The sequence below is a fragment of the Lytechinus variegatus genome, chromosome 4, assembly GCF_018143015.1.
Source record: "Lytechinus variegatus isolate NC3 chromosome 4, Lvar_3.0, whole genome shotgun sequence".
NCBI classification, from domain to species: domain Eukaryota; kingdom Metazoa; phylum Echinodermata; class Echinoidea; order Temnopleuroida; family Toxopneustidae; genus Lytechinus; species Lytechinus variegatus.
This window is the reverse complement of record NC_054743.1, coordinates 21,500,531-21,520,034: the sequence shown is the minus strand read 5'-3', so window position 1 is coordinate 21,520,034 and position 19,504 is coordinate 21,500,531. Positions and strand designations below refer to the sequence as shown.

The 19,504-nt window shown below is 35.3% G+C and overlaps 1 protein-coding gene across 1 annotated transcript; it reads left to right on the top strand.

The window, feature by feature from the left end:
- Positions 1-4,227: 4,227 nt before the first annotated feature.
- Positions 4,228-19,153, top strand: LOC121413619 (zinc finger-containing ubiquitin peptidase 1-like). The gene is made up of 9 exons (XM_041606520.1): positions 4,228-4,352; positions 6,311-7,993; positions 8,401-8,569; positions 9,390-9,581; positions 10,731-10,899; positions 11,522-11,676; positions 14,346-14,448; positions 15,047-15,167; positions 15,706-19,153. Exons 2-9 carry the CDS (start codon positions 6,362-6,364, stop codon positions 15,739-15,741), a joined length of 2,577 nt encoding a protein of 858 aa, XP_041462454.1. The 5' UTR covers positions 4,228-4,352; positions 6,311-6,361; the 3' UTR covers positions 15,742-19,153.
- The last annotated feature ends 351 nt before the right edge of the window (positions 19,154-19,504 follow it).

The following is a 19,504-nucleotide window of genomic DNA, read 5'->3' as shown; positions in this document are numbered from 1 at the left end:
AGAAGAAAAAAGAAGAGGAGGAAGACGAGTGGTTAAAATAAGATGAGGTGAAGACTGGGAAATTCAGTAAACCAAAAAATATTTAATGTCACTATGTCATTTTCGCTCGCGCTTCGCGCTCTCATTGCCTGTAGGTGATTTACATATCTTACTCAATATGGAGCTTAAAATATCAATTTTTAAGTATACAAAACATATTTTACCTCGGAAATCAAACTTTCGTTTTGATTTACAAATTGATTTTTAAAGAGCTCTGTAAAGATGTCAGTTATATTGTCTGAATATACATTTTCTGCTTGCGCTGCTCGCTCACAAAATTTGATAAATTAAGTATTCCATTAACTTCTCAAAATATCCATATTCAGGTCTGATTGTTAAAAAGAATCAGCGACCGCTGCACGATCGCATTTGACTTATATATATCTCAATATTACTTAAAATCCCCATTTCATGCCAGTTTATCGAAAATTTCGGCTAGCGATTTTTTTATTAGAAAAAAAACGAGCTCGAAATGTGAAAGAGAGTGGTGCAAGCTAGAACATGTAGAAGAGGGACGTTTCCTTTCCCATGCTCGCGAAGCGCAGAAACCTCTGTGATTTATTTTGGAATTAAGAAAAAAATTGTGTAATATCGCTCATATAATGAATGAAACTGCAGAAACTTTATTCATTGAAATTAGTGATCGTGATAACAGAAAAACTGTATTGGGAGTTGTTTATAAGCCCCCTCGCAGCAATAGTGCTGATTTTCTAGAAACTTTAAATAATTTACTACATTATCATTTTGTTCAAAACAAAAGATGTATCATAATGGGAGATTTTAATTATGACCTGTTAGCGAGTGATACTAATATTTTTGCAAATGACTTTTTAGAGACATTCCTTTCTGCCTCCTTTTTGCCACTTATTTCTAGACCCACTAGAATTACTAATACTTCCGCAACTCTGATTGACAATTTTTTCTCCAATATTCGTTCAGAATTTAAAGCTGGTATAATTATCTCAGACATGTCTGATCATTTCCCAATTTTCATGTATTGTTCTAATCAATATCAGCCAAACAACTTTCCCGATTATGTACCTAAGAGGCGTGTATATAGTGATCTAAATATATCTCGTTTGAAACAGAGTTTAGAAGAAGAAACTTGGGATGATGTATTTAGTACAGAATGTGTTGACGAGTCCTACGAAACATTTATTGATATCTTCATGAGTCATGTCAATGAAAATATTCCTTTTACAAAGCTCAAGTCCAAAAATTATAAAAGATCACCTAGATTACCTTGGATAACGAATTCAATTCTTCGTTCGATAAATAAAAAAATCGATTATACTATAAATACATATCAAGACTAACTGAAAATACTCGGAGCCAATATACCAATTATATATACTAACAGGGGTCATCCGTACTGCTAAAAAGGCATATTACCATGATCAATTTAATCAATGCAAGAATGATCTAAAAAAAACATGGAAATTGATCAATTCTACCATCAATAATGGACCAAAGTTTTCCAAGATAACTAAGCTTATGCATAATGATTCTATTATTGAAGATAAAGCTCAGATGGCAAATATTTTCAATAATTATTTTTCACAAGTTGGATTTGAGCTCTCTAGAAGTATACCAACAAATTCCCATTCATTTCATCAATATCTGGGAGATAGAAACCAAAGTTCTATGTTTTTTTCTCCTACGAACGCACAGGAGATAATTAAAATTATATCTAGCCTAAAATTAAACAAAAGTGCAGGATTCGATAACATTGATAGCATCCTTCTACAGAAAACTATGAATTATATAATTGACCCTCTTATTTATATATTCAATTTGTCATTATCATCGGGAAATATTCCAAAATCAATGAAAATTTCTAAGATAATACCAGTCTTCAAAAAGGGTGATAGTTCTTTAGCAAGTAACTACAGACCCATTTCATCGCTTACAAACTTATCTAAAATTCTTGAAAAATTGGTTCACATACGAACCATATGTTTTTTTAAAAAGCACAACATCCTATCCGATACTCAATTTGGTTTCCGAGAAAAGAGTAGCACTTCCCATGCAATACTTTCTTTAGTTCAAACAGTTGCCAAAGCTTATGACAAGTCTTCGAATACGATTGGTATGTTCTTAGATTTTTCTAAGGCATTCGATACAGTTGATCATAATATTCTCCTTTATAAACTTTCTCATTATGGAATTAGAGGGGAACCACTAAAGCGGTTCAAGAATTATCTAACCGGGCGTTCACAGTTCGTTTCACTTGATGGTAATATTTCTGAACGTAAACCTGTTCTTTGTGGGGTTCCACAGGGCAGCATTCTTGGCCCACTTTTGTTCATTACTTATATAAATGATATTGATATGTCATCAAGATTGCTTCAATTTATACTTTTCGCTGATGACTCTAATATATTTCTGTCACACCCCGACCCAGATCAATTGACGCAAATATTCAATGACGAACTAAAAAATGTTTCTAATTGGATAACAGCTAACAAACTCTCTCTTAACCTAGCAAAAACTAGCTACATGCTATTTAGCAACAAGATTACGACTGTACCAAAAGATGTAATTTTAAATGATACTGTTATTCAAAGAGTGCGATCTACTAAATTTTTGGGACTGTTCATTGACGATAAACTTTCTTGGAAAACACATATTGATAATATTTGTAAAATCATTGCTCGCAATATTGGTGTCATTAGAAAATTAAGTCACTTCTTACCCCATTATATTTTGTTATCATTATATTCAACGTTAATTTTACCTTATCTGAATTACGGAGTTGTTGCATGGGGTAACGCAGCGAATTCTCAAATTAATAGACTTTTTATATTACAAAAAAGAGCGATTCGTATTATCAGTCATGCAGAATTCAGGGCACATACAAATATTCTGTTTTTGAAAAATAAAGTCTTGAAGGTTAAAGATTTATATTCTTTTCAACTCGGACAGTTAATTAATGTACAAGTTTATTAATAAACAATTACCGTTACCTTTTAATAATATGTTTGTAAAAAATGATACAATTCATAAGCACTTCACTCGCCAGGCGAGTTCCTTTCATTAGCCTCTGAATAGAACATCGTTTGCACAGAAGACATTTGTTTTTACTGGTCCAAAATTGTGGAATTCTTTTTCAAAGGATATTATACAATGTAATTCAATAAAAAATTTCAAAGGAAAACTGAAAAATATCTTCTGGATTCATATTAGATTATCGTTTGTTTTTTTGTCACAAAGTTATGTAATTCAGAACTTAATATGTAAATGTGTTTGTTAATTTCTCTTTGTATATATGTTTAATCGTTTTATGATTTCTGTATACAGTGTATACTGATTCATTAATTTTTATTTATTTTAATTTTTATTCAGTGTATATATGTATTGTTTATTTCTTTATTTTATCATATTTTTATTCATAAAATGTACTTATGAAAGGGGGCCTTCACCCTACAAGCTCTGCTTTTTAGTTGGTCTCCTTCTCTTTCGATTTCATAGCATTATTGTATTATAGAAATGATTTATATATTATATTTTGTAAATATGTCTATTGAACTATCATTGTAAATGTAAAAAGATTGAAAGAGAAAATAAATGAATTGAATTGAATATTAATAGCGCTTCCTTTTGTAAATCAATGGCGCAAAATAAGACAGGAGATGGGATCAGATAGAATAAAGTTTAGTATCTTACATACTCTTGCACATAGTACGGCCCCACCCTTGAGCAGATGCTTTGCCAAAAATTACTTGCTGAAAAGCGGAAGAAAAATAGCATTTTGGGATTCTTGAAGTGATGGTAATGTTTACCCGCTCCGAACAGAAGAGCCAAAATTTTGTGTCAATGCAATATGAAAATAAAATACTTTTCTTACTCTCCTAATTGTCTCTTTTCCTTTACTTTTTTAGGGGGACCGCCCCGCCCCCCCCCCCCTGGCTACGCACCTGATATGTTGTGATTTATTCTCTACTCTAGATATATAAGATAAGTTGATCCCTAGTTTGGAAAATAAAAAACAAAGTCCGATTAATAAGTGATGAGTAGCGCAACGGTTAACGCTGAAGAATGTATTTTGCGGGGTATTTTGCTGAGGTAAACGTAGACAGTTTGGCAGAGTAGCTGGTCAGCGCGACGTACGTGAGCTAGGCGCCGCTGGCCGGCCGGCCGCGCCGGCGCTGCCGGCGGCGCCATGCACGGTCATGTGTGATCGTGACTGACGTGAGGCTGATGAGAGAACAAGCTGTAGATCAGTACAGTGTAGTGTAGACAGTCTGTACAATACATAAAGGTACTGTGTTCCGCCCGTCTTGATCTTGCCTACCCCTATTTTGACTGATCAAGTAAGTACCATGGACCGATTATTCTAAGCTCACCTTAATGTATTTCCTTGTTCTTGTTTTGCAATATCAGTAAGCCTTTTTAACGCTGCTAAAAAGGTGACAGTGACTGTGTTGTCCCACTCATGTATTTTCATGTACCGGTAGTAGGATGGGGGGTCGGGTGTCCGGACAATTTATCTTTTTGTAGCCTTCTTTTTTGTCTGTGGATTACACTAAAAATATGAATTCATTACTTGTAATAATTTTCTACTTTGTTCTTTATAATATTTCCTAACATTTTGTACTAATAATTGATAAAACTTCGCTTGTAAATTTTTCCGAATGACATTTTAAAATTGATCGTCCGGACACACAACCCGTCCGGATACACAACAACTGGGTATACTAGATGCCAGCAGTAGCTCGTTTTCCTTTTTTTTCTTGGCGTTTAACTTGGCTTGACACGCTTATTTTCAGTCTGAGAACTCACCAAGCTAGGCCATGATCTACTTCATTGCCGTTAGAGTTAAACTTATTTTATATTAATCAAGACAAGACAGTCACAGTACAAGTACAGTACCGTATGTCTAACTAAGTTGAGTTTAGTCTAACTACATGTACTCAACCAAAATGAAATAACTTCAATGAACTTGTCAAATTTTCTCTTTTTGGCATTCATCATAAGAATTAAGATAACCGAAATAAGATTCTACATTTTAAGATTCTGCTCTTATAATTTTTGGTAGATTTAGAGGTAAAGCGGGTAAAAGGAAGTCTAAAACAGTACTTTCAAGACAACAGAGATAAATAAAATCATGCCAGATACCATCCAAATTTAGGTAATTAGGAAGAAAACATTTAGGAAGAGGTCTAAGCTGAATTTATCCATTTGAATCCATGGAAACTGATATTATTCACAACTTACAGTTGTAAAATCTCATGTCATAATAGTTTTGAGTTATCACTAACAAATTTTAAGGTGCCTATCTTGAATAACTTCCAGTAAATTTCTTACCAAGGTTCACCACTAAAATGCAATATATGTCCTTGTGACTAAGTAAAATTTTGCATAGATGGCTTTTAGTTACCAAAGAATAACTTCAATTTAATCATTAACATTGGCATCAGTTTGATTCATTTTCGTAATTAATTTTTTTTAAGTATTCCAATCATTTCTTTGTGATTATTTCTACATGTACGGATACAGACTTGAATGTTGAGCTGTTTACTTAAATATATTTCACAAATTCACATTTGTAAATGTGTAATTTACCAACACCATCTCTGAAATGAGAGACCCTGAATGTAGCTACCATCTTCAAAGTTGTCAAGGGGCTGGTCTTATCCTTCTTGTGGAATCTTGTTTGGAAAAATATGACCATAAAGACAAGTCAAACTTTGTTTCTATATAAAAATAGAAAGACAAATAGTGAACCACAACAAGGCTTTGAAGACTACTTGTATATCTACCCCATCATTCCCCATGAACACTGAGCAGTTAAAACAATATTTTTTGTGACCTAGATTTATAAATACCAACTGGTCCAGCAGTTTACAACAATCTGATCCTGATGTTTCAAAATAAGGATACATGTAAAAAGATAAGGGTTCAATCTTGGATGAGCACATCCCAAAATAATATTCTGTTGAATATGCACTTACTAGAAGTCATTCAGGGAGATTGTAAAATTCACCCCCCCCCCCCCCCTCCCCAACAAGCAAATGTCACATATGTATAAGTCGTACATTGTAGAAGGACCGTGAAATTACCTTTCAAGTCAGTATAGATCTTGTTGTTAGTGTATATATATTAATTAAATTTCAAGATGTACTTGCAGTGGAATCCCTTGATAATGGGATAAATAAACCATTGTGCATTTCAATGGTAAAATTATTTTCTTTGGCCTATTGTAATTTTAGAGATGCTAGTTTATTTTAGGGCTAATAATATATCTCTCATTTCATTATTGTCTTTGCAGAGAATGAGATTGAAGTGAAATGTGACTACTGTGGCTACTGGGTTTTCAAGAATGTCTTCTGAGACATGTGAGATATGCGGCCAGGAAGGGTTTGTTGATGAAGCAGAGGTCAGAACTCATATGCTTCTGGATCACGAGGAAAACTCAGGGTCTTGTCCGCTGTGTGACCTTGCCCATGTGACAATTGAAGAACTGTCGTACCACATGAATACAGCACATCGCCATGTACTCAGTCCAGCCCATGTTGCAAAGTGTAGCACCAGCGAATACAGGCATGGAAGTTGCGTGCAGGACAATGGAGATGATGCTGTGTTGATAGCAGAAGAAGTTCATGAGGAAAATTCTTTGATTTATATTGAGGACTACTTTGCAAAACCAACTGATACCAAACAGAATGGAGAGTCTGTTGATCAGCAAATGAATGATATTCATGTGGATCATATAGATGATGCTGAAATTGCCCTAAAAACAGAAAGGGATGTGAATCAAGATATAGATATTAGGGAGCAAGAAAGTCATTTGAGACAATCGATGGATGAGGATGGCATTTCACAGGATTTGTTTTCTGAGGCATCAGTATCTTCAAGCCAAGACCAAAGTGGCCATGGGGATGGCCCAAGAGAGTCAGATGCTGAGTGCTGCATTATTGATGAATCAAAGGAGAGTTTCAAGGAGAGAAAAATTGTAAGACTGCAGGCAGGCAGAACAGGGCCAGGGAATGGGGCACCTTCAGAACATACCGGTAGAAAGAATGACCAAAAACAGATTGACCCAAAGCAGAATGAACAAAAGCAAGATGAACCAAAGCCAAATGACCGTAAACGAGGTAGAAAGGAACCGGATGTGAGACCCAAAGAGACCCGTCAGTCACATCGCCTGGAATCTGCAGAGCGACGGAACAGCCACCAATCTCTGGATACGCTGGCGTCATCCAGGAGTGGGAATGAGAGTGTTGCCAGTGAGACCAGCAGTCCATTCCGTAAGCTCTTCAGAACGCTCACAGGAAGGACTGCTGAAGCAGAGACTGAGGACAAGAAGGAACAGAGTGGGATATGGGTTGATCTCACCAATGACTCTGAACCTGATCTCCTTGATGATGATGAGCTCATGTTCATTGAAGATGCCCAACCAGCAGAAGAGATCCAGTGGGAAGATATCCCCAGCACTAGCAGTGTGGACAACCCGCACTCCACCTCTACACCAACAAAAGCAAAATCAAAACCAACAGAAGGTGTGAAAGTTAAGACCCCGAACCCTGATAAACCAACTCTCCTCAGCCTAAGCAAAGCTTCAAAGAATGTGCAATCACCTATCCTCTGTCCAATATGTGGACTTGGCAGCTATGATGCTGATTTTCTGAATAGCCATGTCAACACAGAACATCCTGAAGGTGCTATAGAAGTAAAGAGCACCGAGAATAGACCATCTGAAGGAGGAGCTGTTGGAGGAGGAGATATCACTTGCCCTGTCTGTGGGTTAGTTGGGCTAGTCACTGAGGAAATGAATGCACATGTTGAAAGCCACTTTGCAGAGGGACCATCAACTGGAGCGGCTGGTGCTGGCAGCAGTCGCAGAGGACAGAATGATATGACAGATGTAGATAGGAAGCTTGCTGAACAACTGGCTGAGGATGAGCGGCGAGAACAGAAAAGGAAAGAGGAAGAAGAATTTAAGAAGTTAAAGGTACTTCAAATTTTTCTATGTTTTGTAGTATTAAATGGTGCTAATTGATCAAAGGTGGCGTGCATTCACACTGCAGAGAAAGTGATTGTATTCTCATCACCTGAAAGCAAAATATAACAATTCGTTTTCTATTTTACACCAGAAGTTATTACAGAAAGGATTTAAGTATGCTACAGTAACACTCAGGCCTATGCCCCAAATACAGATTATCAAGATTAAATGCTTCTTGTAGTAGTATTTGATTATTGTCAACAGTATCATTATTGTTCTTATTGTTATTGTTATTATATTTTGTTATTATTATTATGATTGTTATTATTATGATGATGATTATTATTATTATCATTATTATCATCATCATCAGTAACAATATTATTATTAGATTTGTTTTCACCTTTCACTGACAGGCCATGTATGGGGCAGATGGAAGCGGGAATTTCAGGAGACAGAGTGAGCGCAACTCCTCCAAAGCAGTGTGGCGGGGTCAAATGACCCCATTAGAATACCATCAGCAAAATCAAGCTATCCGAGAAGCAATGGCTACGGGAATCGACTCTGGCCAATCTCGGACAAAAGGTATGATACTGGCAAATTTCCATGTTCTAAAGACTGATTTCCACATTTTAATGAGGTTTAGTACTCTAATTAGTGGTCAAACTATTATGTAGTTAATAGCCAAGTGCTCTTTCATTTCTCTATTGAATACAGAAGGGGGCTATGATGTGTTAAAAGAAATGAAAGTATAAAGGAGGATTTATTTGCCTCATCCACTCCTATTGAGACAGCTTAAGGGATTACATGTGTACATTGGTGTGCATTGCCAAATGTCATCAGGGCATAAATGCATGTATTACTTTGCACCATGAACAAAAAATTACATGCAAGTATATTGAAACATAAACTTACATTTTGATGTGTTGGTTGAAACAATCAGAGCCTTTTACATGAAAGATACAGTTGACAGTATACATTGTACATGTATCAATTGAACATGAATACTAGTGTTGGAATCCAATAAAATGACCGAGTGTTTGTGATATGTGCCCCCAACTTCTTGTTGAAAATGTATAATTTCTGGGAATAGAGCAAAATAAACATAGCATTCTAGCTATGTGCAACACTAGTCTTCTTCCAAGGAGAAATAATGCACTGTCCCACATCTGTGTTGGCATACTTGGTGATCCTAAGTTTTTTTAACGGTTCTCCAGATTAGATTTCATGATTTCACAAAGTTAGGTTTATGTGATATGGAGAAATATAACATTGACTTTAAAAATGTCCTGCACTCGCTGTTTGGGTTGTAGCACAACTATAAATCTATGGCACCAAAAAGTAAAAAAAAAAAACTACAATCAAATTCTAATGAATATTAATTTCTCAATGTTACACTTTCCAGATATCATTCCTAGACTGCTTGATTACTACAACAACAAGGTCCATGGTGTCTCCTATGCACGGCTCTCCCTCAATCTAGATCACTTCTCCTCCTCTATGGGTGATTCCGGATGGGGCTGTGGATACCGCAACATCCAGATGATGCTATCCGCTTTGGTAGAAGATCCTCAATTCAAACAGGTTGTCTTTAATGGTGAGCAGATTTTTTCAGACTTCAGGCTTTTTTTATAGGGGCCAACATAATGGTTTTAAAAGGGGAGATGGGCTGACCATGCAAATAATACAATCAGATTGGTCAGTGTATGTTTTTGTAATGTTGATTGAAATAAAAGGGGGAGGGGGCTCCAGCTCCCCCCCCCCCAAAAAAAAAAAAGAACCCAGTTTCCATTTTGTAAATTGAAAATTTTGTGTTCTTTGGTGTTTTTAAACATTGAATTCTGCTTTCTTTGGTATTATGCTCTAACATTATTTCTGTTTTCTTATACTTCCGTCAAATTTGCTCTACGGCGGCCATACAGGGAGTCCAAAACAGCAGTTTTAAAGGTCAAGTCCATCTCAAAAAAATGTTGATTTGAATCAATAGAGAAAAATCAGAGAAGCGCAATAGTGAAAATTTCATCAAAATCGGATGTAAAATAAGAAAGTTATGACATTTCAAAGTTTCGCTTAGTTTTAACAAAATATTTATATGAACAAGCAAGTTACATCCAAATGAGAGAGTCGATGATGTCATTCACTATTTCTTTTGTTTTTTATTGTTTGAATCATACAATATTTCAATTTTGACGATTAGGACCTCTTTGCTTGAAGCACAAAATGTTAAAATAATGGAATTCCATGTGTTCAGAGAGGAATGAAACTTCATTTCACATGAAAATGACGAGAAAATAAAAATATTTCATATTTCATATAATAGAATACAAAAGAAATAGTGAGTGATGTCATCAGTTCGTCATTTGCATACCGACCGAGATGTGCATATAACTGTTTTGTGAAATGAAGCGACACTCTAAAATGCCATAACTTTCTTATTTTACATCCGATTTCGATGAAATTTTCAGTGTTATGCTTGTTGAATTTTTCTCTTTTTATTCAAATCAAGCTTTTGTTAGGGTGGACTTGTCCTTTAACATTTTTTTTGTAATAGCTACATATAGGTGGTTTGAATATAAATCAATAAAACAGCCGTTTTTGACTCGCCACACACAAGCAAATGTGACTAGGGTTTAAATTATGGGAAACTGGAGACCAGAGCATAATAACATTTGATTATTATTAATGTTCCTTTACACCCAATATATCCTTTATGAATCAAATATCTTTTAATATCTTCTGATGACAGGAAGGAAAGATATTCCTTCTATTCCAAGAATTCAGCTTCTAATAGAGGATGCGTGGAGTAAGGGGTTCGATGCCCAAGGTCGCGACCAGCTGAATGGCAAAGTTCATAATACCAGGAAGTGGATCGGCGCCACTGAAGTTGTAGCCATGTTCTCAGCTCTCCGGATAAGGTGAGTCTAGTGATTTATTATGAGCAAGACTGTCAGATGCCTTTGGACACGAGATCTGTCTTCCTATGTAGACTTATTGTTGTTATACTGATGATGGAGATGTGCGATCGAGAAGTCAGAAGATATTTTAAGAGAAATTGATTTGTAGGAAAGGTGTAGACAGTTGTCCTAAGCTTTTGAGAATGTTTCATCTAGGATTATGTAATGAAGGTCCAATGTAAAAAAGATCAGTATTTTGATGCCAAATGTTAATAAGATATCTTGCTCCCAAAATAGTTATTATGAATAATAATGATGAAGATTGGGAAAGAAAATGTCATATAATGAATAGATTGATTAATTTATGAATAGCTTTCAAAAGTAATAATGGAAAATATGTTAACTGATAAATACAAACAAATATTTGTAAAAGCTGAATTATTTGGATATTTCTATGTGAAGTGCATGTGAATCATAGGAAAATAGGAAGATTTATGATCATTTTGATGATTCCAAAATCTTATTCTTGAGTTGTTTTTATTTCCAAAACACCTTAAGAAAATTGCTTATACGTCTGCATACTATGCTTTGCTGTGACTTCTTGGTGCTTGAATTATTCTTCCCTCTATATTCCTCTTTACAGATGCAAACTGTTTGACTTCCATGCACCCAGTGGTCAGAATGGTACCCATCCACGTCTCTTTTCCTGGATCAGGGATTACTTTGGCAAACCACCTCTGCTCTCTATGGAAAACTCTGTGAGATCCAACAAGCTACCACTCTATTTCCAGCATGAAGGTAATTTATGTGTTATGAGAAGGACGTTTGTACAAAATGTATATTTCACATTATACAACTCGTACAAAGATTCTTGTAATTTGATTGGTTGAAAGTCATTCATATTTGATCCATTTTGTGCTACATGCGAATTTTATTTTCCCATTGCACGGTTGAGCTCTCTCACTCAATGTGTACCACTAAACGTGTGTGTATGTACATTTGTATGTGTGTTTGCGCGGATCAAAGTAAGTGCATTAACAAGGCTGACTGGGCGTGCTAAGATTAATGAATCAACGTGTGTCACAAAAGAACAAAAACAATCAACTGCTTCAATGCACAGGAAAATAATATTTTCAGAGAAAATGAATTGTCGGACAAAGGCAAAATGTGTCTTAATTTCATCTGATTTTATTTTTTCATCTCTTTGTCAAATAACAAAATCTAGAAAATTTGTTGTATAAACCAAATGATGCATGCAGAGATGCCAACTTTTGGAAATCAGAATTAGGGAGGATTTGCAAACCGACACCAAATTATGTGCGCGTAGCGCACATCTCGAGCGCAGAGCGCTCGACCCTTGCGGCCGGGGTCCAGCTCTGGGTTTCTAGATGCTCTCTGGTGCAATCTGACCCTTATTTTGGAGCATATTGTTCCCACTTTTTTAACATAAAAAATATCAAATATGCATTTTTACATGTAAAAAAAATGAGGGGACAATAGAAGAAAAGTACCTGTTCAACAATAATAATAAGGAGGAACTATCAGCTATAGGCAGGTTATGTTCCACTATAATTGAGTATAAATCCAGTAAAGAAAAGCTCAGCGCGGTAAGGTCTACCTGTATAAAAGATCTTGTCTTCGTAATGTCCGTATGCTCCCAAAGACCTCCGTGCTCAACTGAAATGTCCACGCTGCAATTGTGCAAAATGCTTGGTAAATTCCTCTTTCCGGCTTCCGAATACACGGATACTAGAGACTGTATTCAGTCTTATACTTCTGAGACCATTTCTTGGACTTCTTTTGATGATTTTCCGCCATTTCGTGTCAATATCAACCCATCAACACGCCGTAATCACACACCGATATTCTACCGCATGACTCGACAAATCCAGCGGCCGCAAGCGCAAACGGCTCACGAAGCTAGCCGGGCCTACCGGCCTGGTGCACAGTGGATTCCCGTTGGGCATATCACATGCACCAGCTTTTCGCTGCTCCTTATTTGTCTGCCTTTCACACAGAATTTAGTAGCAGCGAACGTAATGGAGTTAATACATGCTAAAATTAGCAGACAATACATGTACTTATCCAATTTGATCAATGCACAAAAATCGTAATTTCGGGAGGATAAGGATGGTAATCGTAAGGGCGGAATTGGGATGAATTTTCGGGAGCCTCCCGATGAAATCGGGAGGGTTGGCATCTCTGTGCATGTCTTCATTCGTTCATTATGCGACCTATCCACTCTCGTTGAGGGTGTGTTCACCCAATTGCACTCAGCCTAAAGGCTTTGTGCAATGGATTGAACAGAGCCTCAATTCGCATAATAGATCGCCTAATGAACTCATGTGCATGCATCATTTGTATAATCACATACCCGTAGGCTACACCTTGACCTGTGTCAAAAAAAGTATATAAGATATCAATGAAATATGATATGCCATGTTTGTTCCTACCTCCTTTCCTTCTCCCACTATCTCCATGGGTTTCCTTGTGTGTGTATTCATGATACCCCCTCCTAGCGATGTTTTGAAGGGGGTATAAAGGAATCAGCTATATGGTTTGGCAGGTGGTTGGTCATTTGCAAATCTTGCCGAAAAAACTACTTTCTTAGTTCCACCGAATGCTCATAAGACTTGACATGCACATTGTTATTGGAGTGAAGAAGTGCAAGGCACTTTGTTTTGTTGAGGTACTGTGTCATAGCATAGGAATGGTGTATTGAGCAAAATTTATAATAAGTTTCAAGCGAGCAAAAATGTAGACAATTTTATTTCAAAATTTAAATTTTGTGATTGATTTTGACATAACATTCAGAAAAAAAGTATATTTCATCCCTCTCTTTTTCCTTTTGTTTTTTCTTGGTCGTGATTTTTATTTATTTTTCCATGGGGGTGCCCCCCCATGTATGCCACTCTGTCACAGCAAGGAGTTACCAGAAATGACAATAAATTGGGGTAAAATCTTGCAGGAATTGCGTATCGAACAGAATTTATAATAAGTTGCAAGCAACCAAAAATGTAGACATTTTGATTTCAAAAATCAAAGTTTGTGATTGATTTTGACATAATATTCAGAAAAAAAGTATATTTCACCCTTCCTCTCCTTTTCTTTTTTTTGGTTGTGATTTTTTTTCTTTGGTTCCTCCTTGCAGAACAACCTTGTCCTTAGGGTTGTTCCTTGCGAGGGCACTTGCCCCCCCCCCCTCCCATGTGCGCCACTGTTTCACAGTTATAACATAATATGCCAATAAATCAGGGTAAAATCTTGCAGAGAAACTGCTTTCTCAGTTTTCATCCAAGGCACACAAGACACATTGGTCATGGAGTGAAGATACGCAAGACACATTTCTTGAATGTGACAGGTACCATATTGACATAATTAATGGGATATTTCTCAGATGAATGTTAGCAGTTCATCTTGTGTGATATTCTATCTGATATTGATTTTACTTTATATCTCCTTAACAGGGCACAGCAGAACTATCATTGGCTATGACATGATGAAAGACAAGTCAACTAGAATTCTGCTCTTTGACCCCAGTCTTAGAGTCAACGAAGCCAATTCTCTCAGGTATGGTCAATGTGAATTACTCTCAAAAGTAACAAGAGTGGTTCCAGGATTTTATTAATGATGGAGCACAGCAAAGTGTTATGATTTTATTTTTTTAAAGAATTTCCAGCACAAAAGGTGGGTTCTAATATAAAAGAGGTACAACTCTGCCCCCCCCCCCTTATTCATAAAAGAAAGGAACTATTATTTTGGAAATTTCTGAACCACTTTACAAAGGAAATAGTAATGACTCAAGAAGAAGTTGAGAAATTGTTCATTTAACAGCTTAATCACTTTTCATATTCATGATTTCCCTGTAGTTAATATTTTTTCTCATTGATTATCAGTGTCAACTGACACCGATTCTGAGTGACATTTGACGCTTTATGCGGTATTAAATGGATTCATGTGGGGATCAAAAAATGTAACGAAGTCAACCTCAAGCTCGTGATATTTAAGGTCAACGTGACTGGAACTTGGTTGAAAAAAGATGCAATTTTCATTTGAAACATTTTTCATCGAAAACAAAAAATAAATATACAAGCAGATTATTCTCTCTGAAAGTACTGAAGTGGATTGAGCTCCTTTAGAATTAAATTCATTTGTTGTTAATTTTCAGGAGAGGCGATATCACTGGTCATTCTCTGAAGCCATTGAGGAAGACCTTGAACCAAATGAAAGCCAAACAATATCAGATTGTCTGCATTGAAGGAATCATCACATCGGATCAAGAATATGAGGTAATTGAATGTAATACAGACTTATCAGAATTATGATAGTTCTATTATGGATTTTAATGTACAAAAGCCATCAAAACTAAATTAGATTTTTTTCTGGAAGAGAGTAACTTTGTAAATGTTTAATTTTAAGTTGGTATAATTAGTACCTTTTCAAGTGAACTGTCCATTTCATAATGAGAAGTAAATCTTGGTGATCAGGGCGTTTGAAGCTCGTCAATAAGACTCTAAAAGCCATCCAAAGTCAAGGCTATGAAGGACTTTGACTAATGCCAACCCATTTTAAAATCGTTATCGAGGGTTGAAACATTATGAACAAGACACACAAACTGATCAGGGCTCCGTAACACAAAGATTAGCGATCAATCACTAAATGAACTGACCAATCAAGATCAACATTACAAATGCATTTGGCGCAAAATACTCACCAGGAACCAATCAGAAGTGTTCTCTCATATTCATCGCTAATCTTTGTGTTACGGAGCCCTGATCTTTACTTTTTGTTCTAATTTTTCTTTCTTTTCTTGTGTTTTATTTTTAGAGAAGCAAGATGTTGACTTCACAACGCATTCTGTAGCTGAAATAATAAAAAAAAAATCAGCAAACATTCAATCACCAAATACCATCTCATCTCAGGAATATTGGTAACATTCTACAGGGTCTCTACCACTATCAAAAGGTAATGGACTTAATGCAGTAAACATACATAGAAGTGACGCTATATCAATACTGTGCTATATATTCACGGCTTTATGAAATGACCCCCGGGGCCCCAGAAGGTTATTACAATCAGTTGTAAATGTGAATTGTATCTCTGTGCTACTGGGGCCATGTCTTGCTGTAAGCATGGAAGTTTCCAGAGTATTCATATAGAGCCATGTATCAAGAGAATCTGGTCAACTAATTTTTATTATTTTTTTTTTTGTATAGCAGGGGCATAAGAAAATGAGTTTGAGACCAAATGGAACAATTAATGGTCTAAATCCAAAGCTGCCAAGTAGTACAGATTTTCTGTATTTATTACTGAAAAATGAGAAGAATACTGATGGTTTCCTTCAAAATACTGATTTCTAATGTCCCAGATTTGGATGTAGTCTTCTGGTATTTCTTTGAAAATACTGATTTTCAGCTGTCATAATACTAAAATGTTCTTGTTCAGGTTGCCAGCTCTGTAAATCTCTTGACATATGGTTCTGTGTTACTGCTTTCAGTAAGTCACTGATCCGGACCAGTCCCGGTCTAAGTTGTAAAATTTTTAGTTTATGAATCGAGTGGGCTATTTTAGCCCATGCCGGGCCCTGGCTATTTTGGTGCTACGTTTATCAGCACCAGACTAGCCCCAGTTCTGCGTTTTTTAATGGGTGAACGTAAAAGGAGCGCTGCTCTGACATAGCTACTGAACAAAATTTTTATTGTGTAGTGGGGACTATTTTTAGCGCGGGCCTGGTGCGGACCAAAAATCATTAGTTACTGAAAACAGTATGTGACTATAAAGCTACATGTACTCTGACTCCACCACTATATCATACAGGGATTAAACTTTATGCACAAATAGCCTGCAGACATCTATGACAAAACCTTCATTTTTACAGCAACTTTCTAATGTCATGATACATTTTCTTTAATGGTTTATTTTGAATCTGAGTTAAATTAAATATTTTGTTACATATGTTATAATAAAATGGGTTATTTATTTCAGGTTGTATTTACCACTAAAAGCTTTCAACTGTATGTAGTAGTAGGAAATGGTTTGTGTATTCTATGCAACAAAATATGTCAACAACCGTACAGTGCCATTTCTTAGCTTTCATTTGTTCATCATGCATGAGGCTTTAAGATTTTGCAGTGAAAGGGATGGTTTGAAAAGCAATTTGGAGCACTGTTAACCATTGTTGTTTTGTTCACTATTTAAAAATGAAATACTTCTGTACACACAGTAATACATGTATTTCCTGATCACACAAGAAGTTTTGGTCACATTCAAAATTAATGTTCTATAGATTAATGTTCTATGGAACCATTGCTATTTAAACAGCATATTAAACTCTTTACATTTCAGACAATGAATTTGAAAAAAAAACACTTAAGAATATTACATCATGTATTTCTAACCAGTTATGTTGTTTGTACAAATATTTGTTACTATGTGGAAAGAGTAATTAGTGTGTATTTTTGCCATTATTGTGCCTCACAATGAATTTTATCTATCTTCTTGTTGATTGCCAAAAATAAGATCACCAAATTATCATATTTATTTAATTTATAGATGCTTTGAACTTCATTTTAATTCTTTCTTTGTATTCATTATGTAGATATTTGTTTAGAACGAATTTGGAACTAAAGTTTGATTGTCTTTATCCTGTTTCCTCTATATTTTCATTGTCACAAGAAATTTTGTTGCTTTTTCACATTAAGTAGGAGTCATGTTTACCAATTACATGAGTCTTAAAGCATTGCTCAGTGATTTTTGAGTGACAGTCGTTATAAACTACTGAAATCGTTGCATTTGATTGGCTGAGATAAAATGTCAGTCAAAAAGATGTTTTGTGAGATGCTTCATTTCTTTACTGACTTGTTTTTAGCCTTTCCTGATGAAGAGCTGTTTTATTTATTACTCAAATTTGGTAATGCAGTGGAAATCATCATAGTTTGAAAGGGGCATTTTCTCATTTATAATTTCGCTATTATGAATCATTTCAGCTCAAGTTAAATCCATATTTTTTTTCAAAGTATAAATGAAAAGAAAGTAATGGTTGCTGTCAATTTGAGGATCACAAAGATTTAATTTGACTTTGTGAAAGCTGTGCACCTTTATCGGGTAGCCAATTATTTGTGTGCTCCTTATGAATATGAGTACAAGAAAAAAGGATAAATATAAAAAAAAAACAGGTCTAGGGACCCAAGAACCTCATCCTTATATACTATGCAAAGGTATCCAGTTCATTTAAATGTGCATCTATACATAACAAGGTCCTTTATGTTAAGAGTTGTAATTAAAATCTTTTTGCATAGAAAATAATACACATGACTTTGTATATTCAAATGTATCACACAGGTATGTATTTATTGTGCAATATAAGTTACTTCCCTACATATGTGTATTTTTTAACAAATACAGGACTGTTAGATTATGCTATGAATGCACAATAATGTGCCAATCTTGTCATTTTACAAGTCTGATTTTCAAAATTTTGCCTGCCTGTCATTTGTTTGAAGGTCTCATGTCTATTGTAATGTATGTAGCTCATGTGGAATGCAGAATCAATGCCCTGTCATTTTGCACAACTTTTTTTATGTAAAGCATACACTTTTCTCACCCAAATGTGAAGGCATAATACTGTTCGATAGAGCATCCACATATTATGTCATTTTACAACTCAGATTTGCTAAATCCTACATGCCATAAAAACAATACGGCCTGGCTATACCAAAAGCCTTGCTGCATACTTATGGAGCAACAAATGGAATTACATATTTTCCTAATAACTACGCAGGACTAGGACCAAAGCCTTTGTAATGTTACATATATATAAGTAACCTTTTCTCTAAAGAATGGACATGAATATTTTTTACAAGCATTTATATTTTCAAATAATTATACAACCATACAAATTAATGTCAGTGTGTATTTGTTTATATACCTTGTAAAAACAGAATCACTTTAGTTGTAGACAATTATCTGGATATTTCATGATTGGGCAATTAGGACCTCATACTTTTAATAATTTGCACGAAAATACATTGCCAGATTTTCTAAGTTGGACTGGAGTAGTTTGGGGCTTACTATTATGTGTTTTCAGTGTAATTAATGTAGAAACATGCAGCTGTTTATAACTGATCAAGCCTTTAGGTCACATTATGTCTTCCTCTCATTAGCTGTAATCATTCAGTGAAATAATGTATTTAACAATTAATAGGTTCAGAAAAGATACTTCTCAATGACTGTAGTTTTTATGACTTTATAGAAATAAAGATGTATAGTTTTATTGCACTGATTGGTCTATGTTTTGTTTCATTTCTCCACATTATTCAACACTTAAATACAAATTTCACTTGAATTTCTCATCTTTTTCCATATTGAAGTTTATTGAGGCACCAGGGGGCCGCTTCATAAAGCTGTTCGGAAGTTAAGAGTGACTTTAAGAACGACTGGTGATCCTTTCTTGTGGTATATGATATTCACCATTTAATGTTCATTGGTGATTATTAAGTGCGTAATCAAGCTTCACGAGTCATTCTTAAAGGACAAGAGATAAATTCAACAAGCATAACAATGAATATTTCATCAAAATCAGATGTAAAAATAAGTTATTACATTTCAAAGTTTCGCTTAATTTCAC

Excerpts from the sequence above, each read along its gene's own strand:
- LOC121413619 (XM_041606520.1), top strand. The coding sequence starts at position 6,362 with ATGTCTTCTGAGACATGTGAGATATGCGGCCAGGAAGGGTTTGTTGAT. Across the intron at positions 8,570-9,389 it reads TGGCCAATCTCGGACAAAAG|ATATCATTCCTAGACTGCTT; the intron begins GTATGATACTGG and ends TACACTTTCCAG. Across the intron at positions 9,582-10,730 it reads CAAACAGGTTGTCTTTAATG|GAAGGAAAGATATTCCTTCT; the intron begins GTGAGCAGATTT and ends TTCTGATGACAG.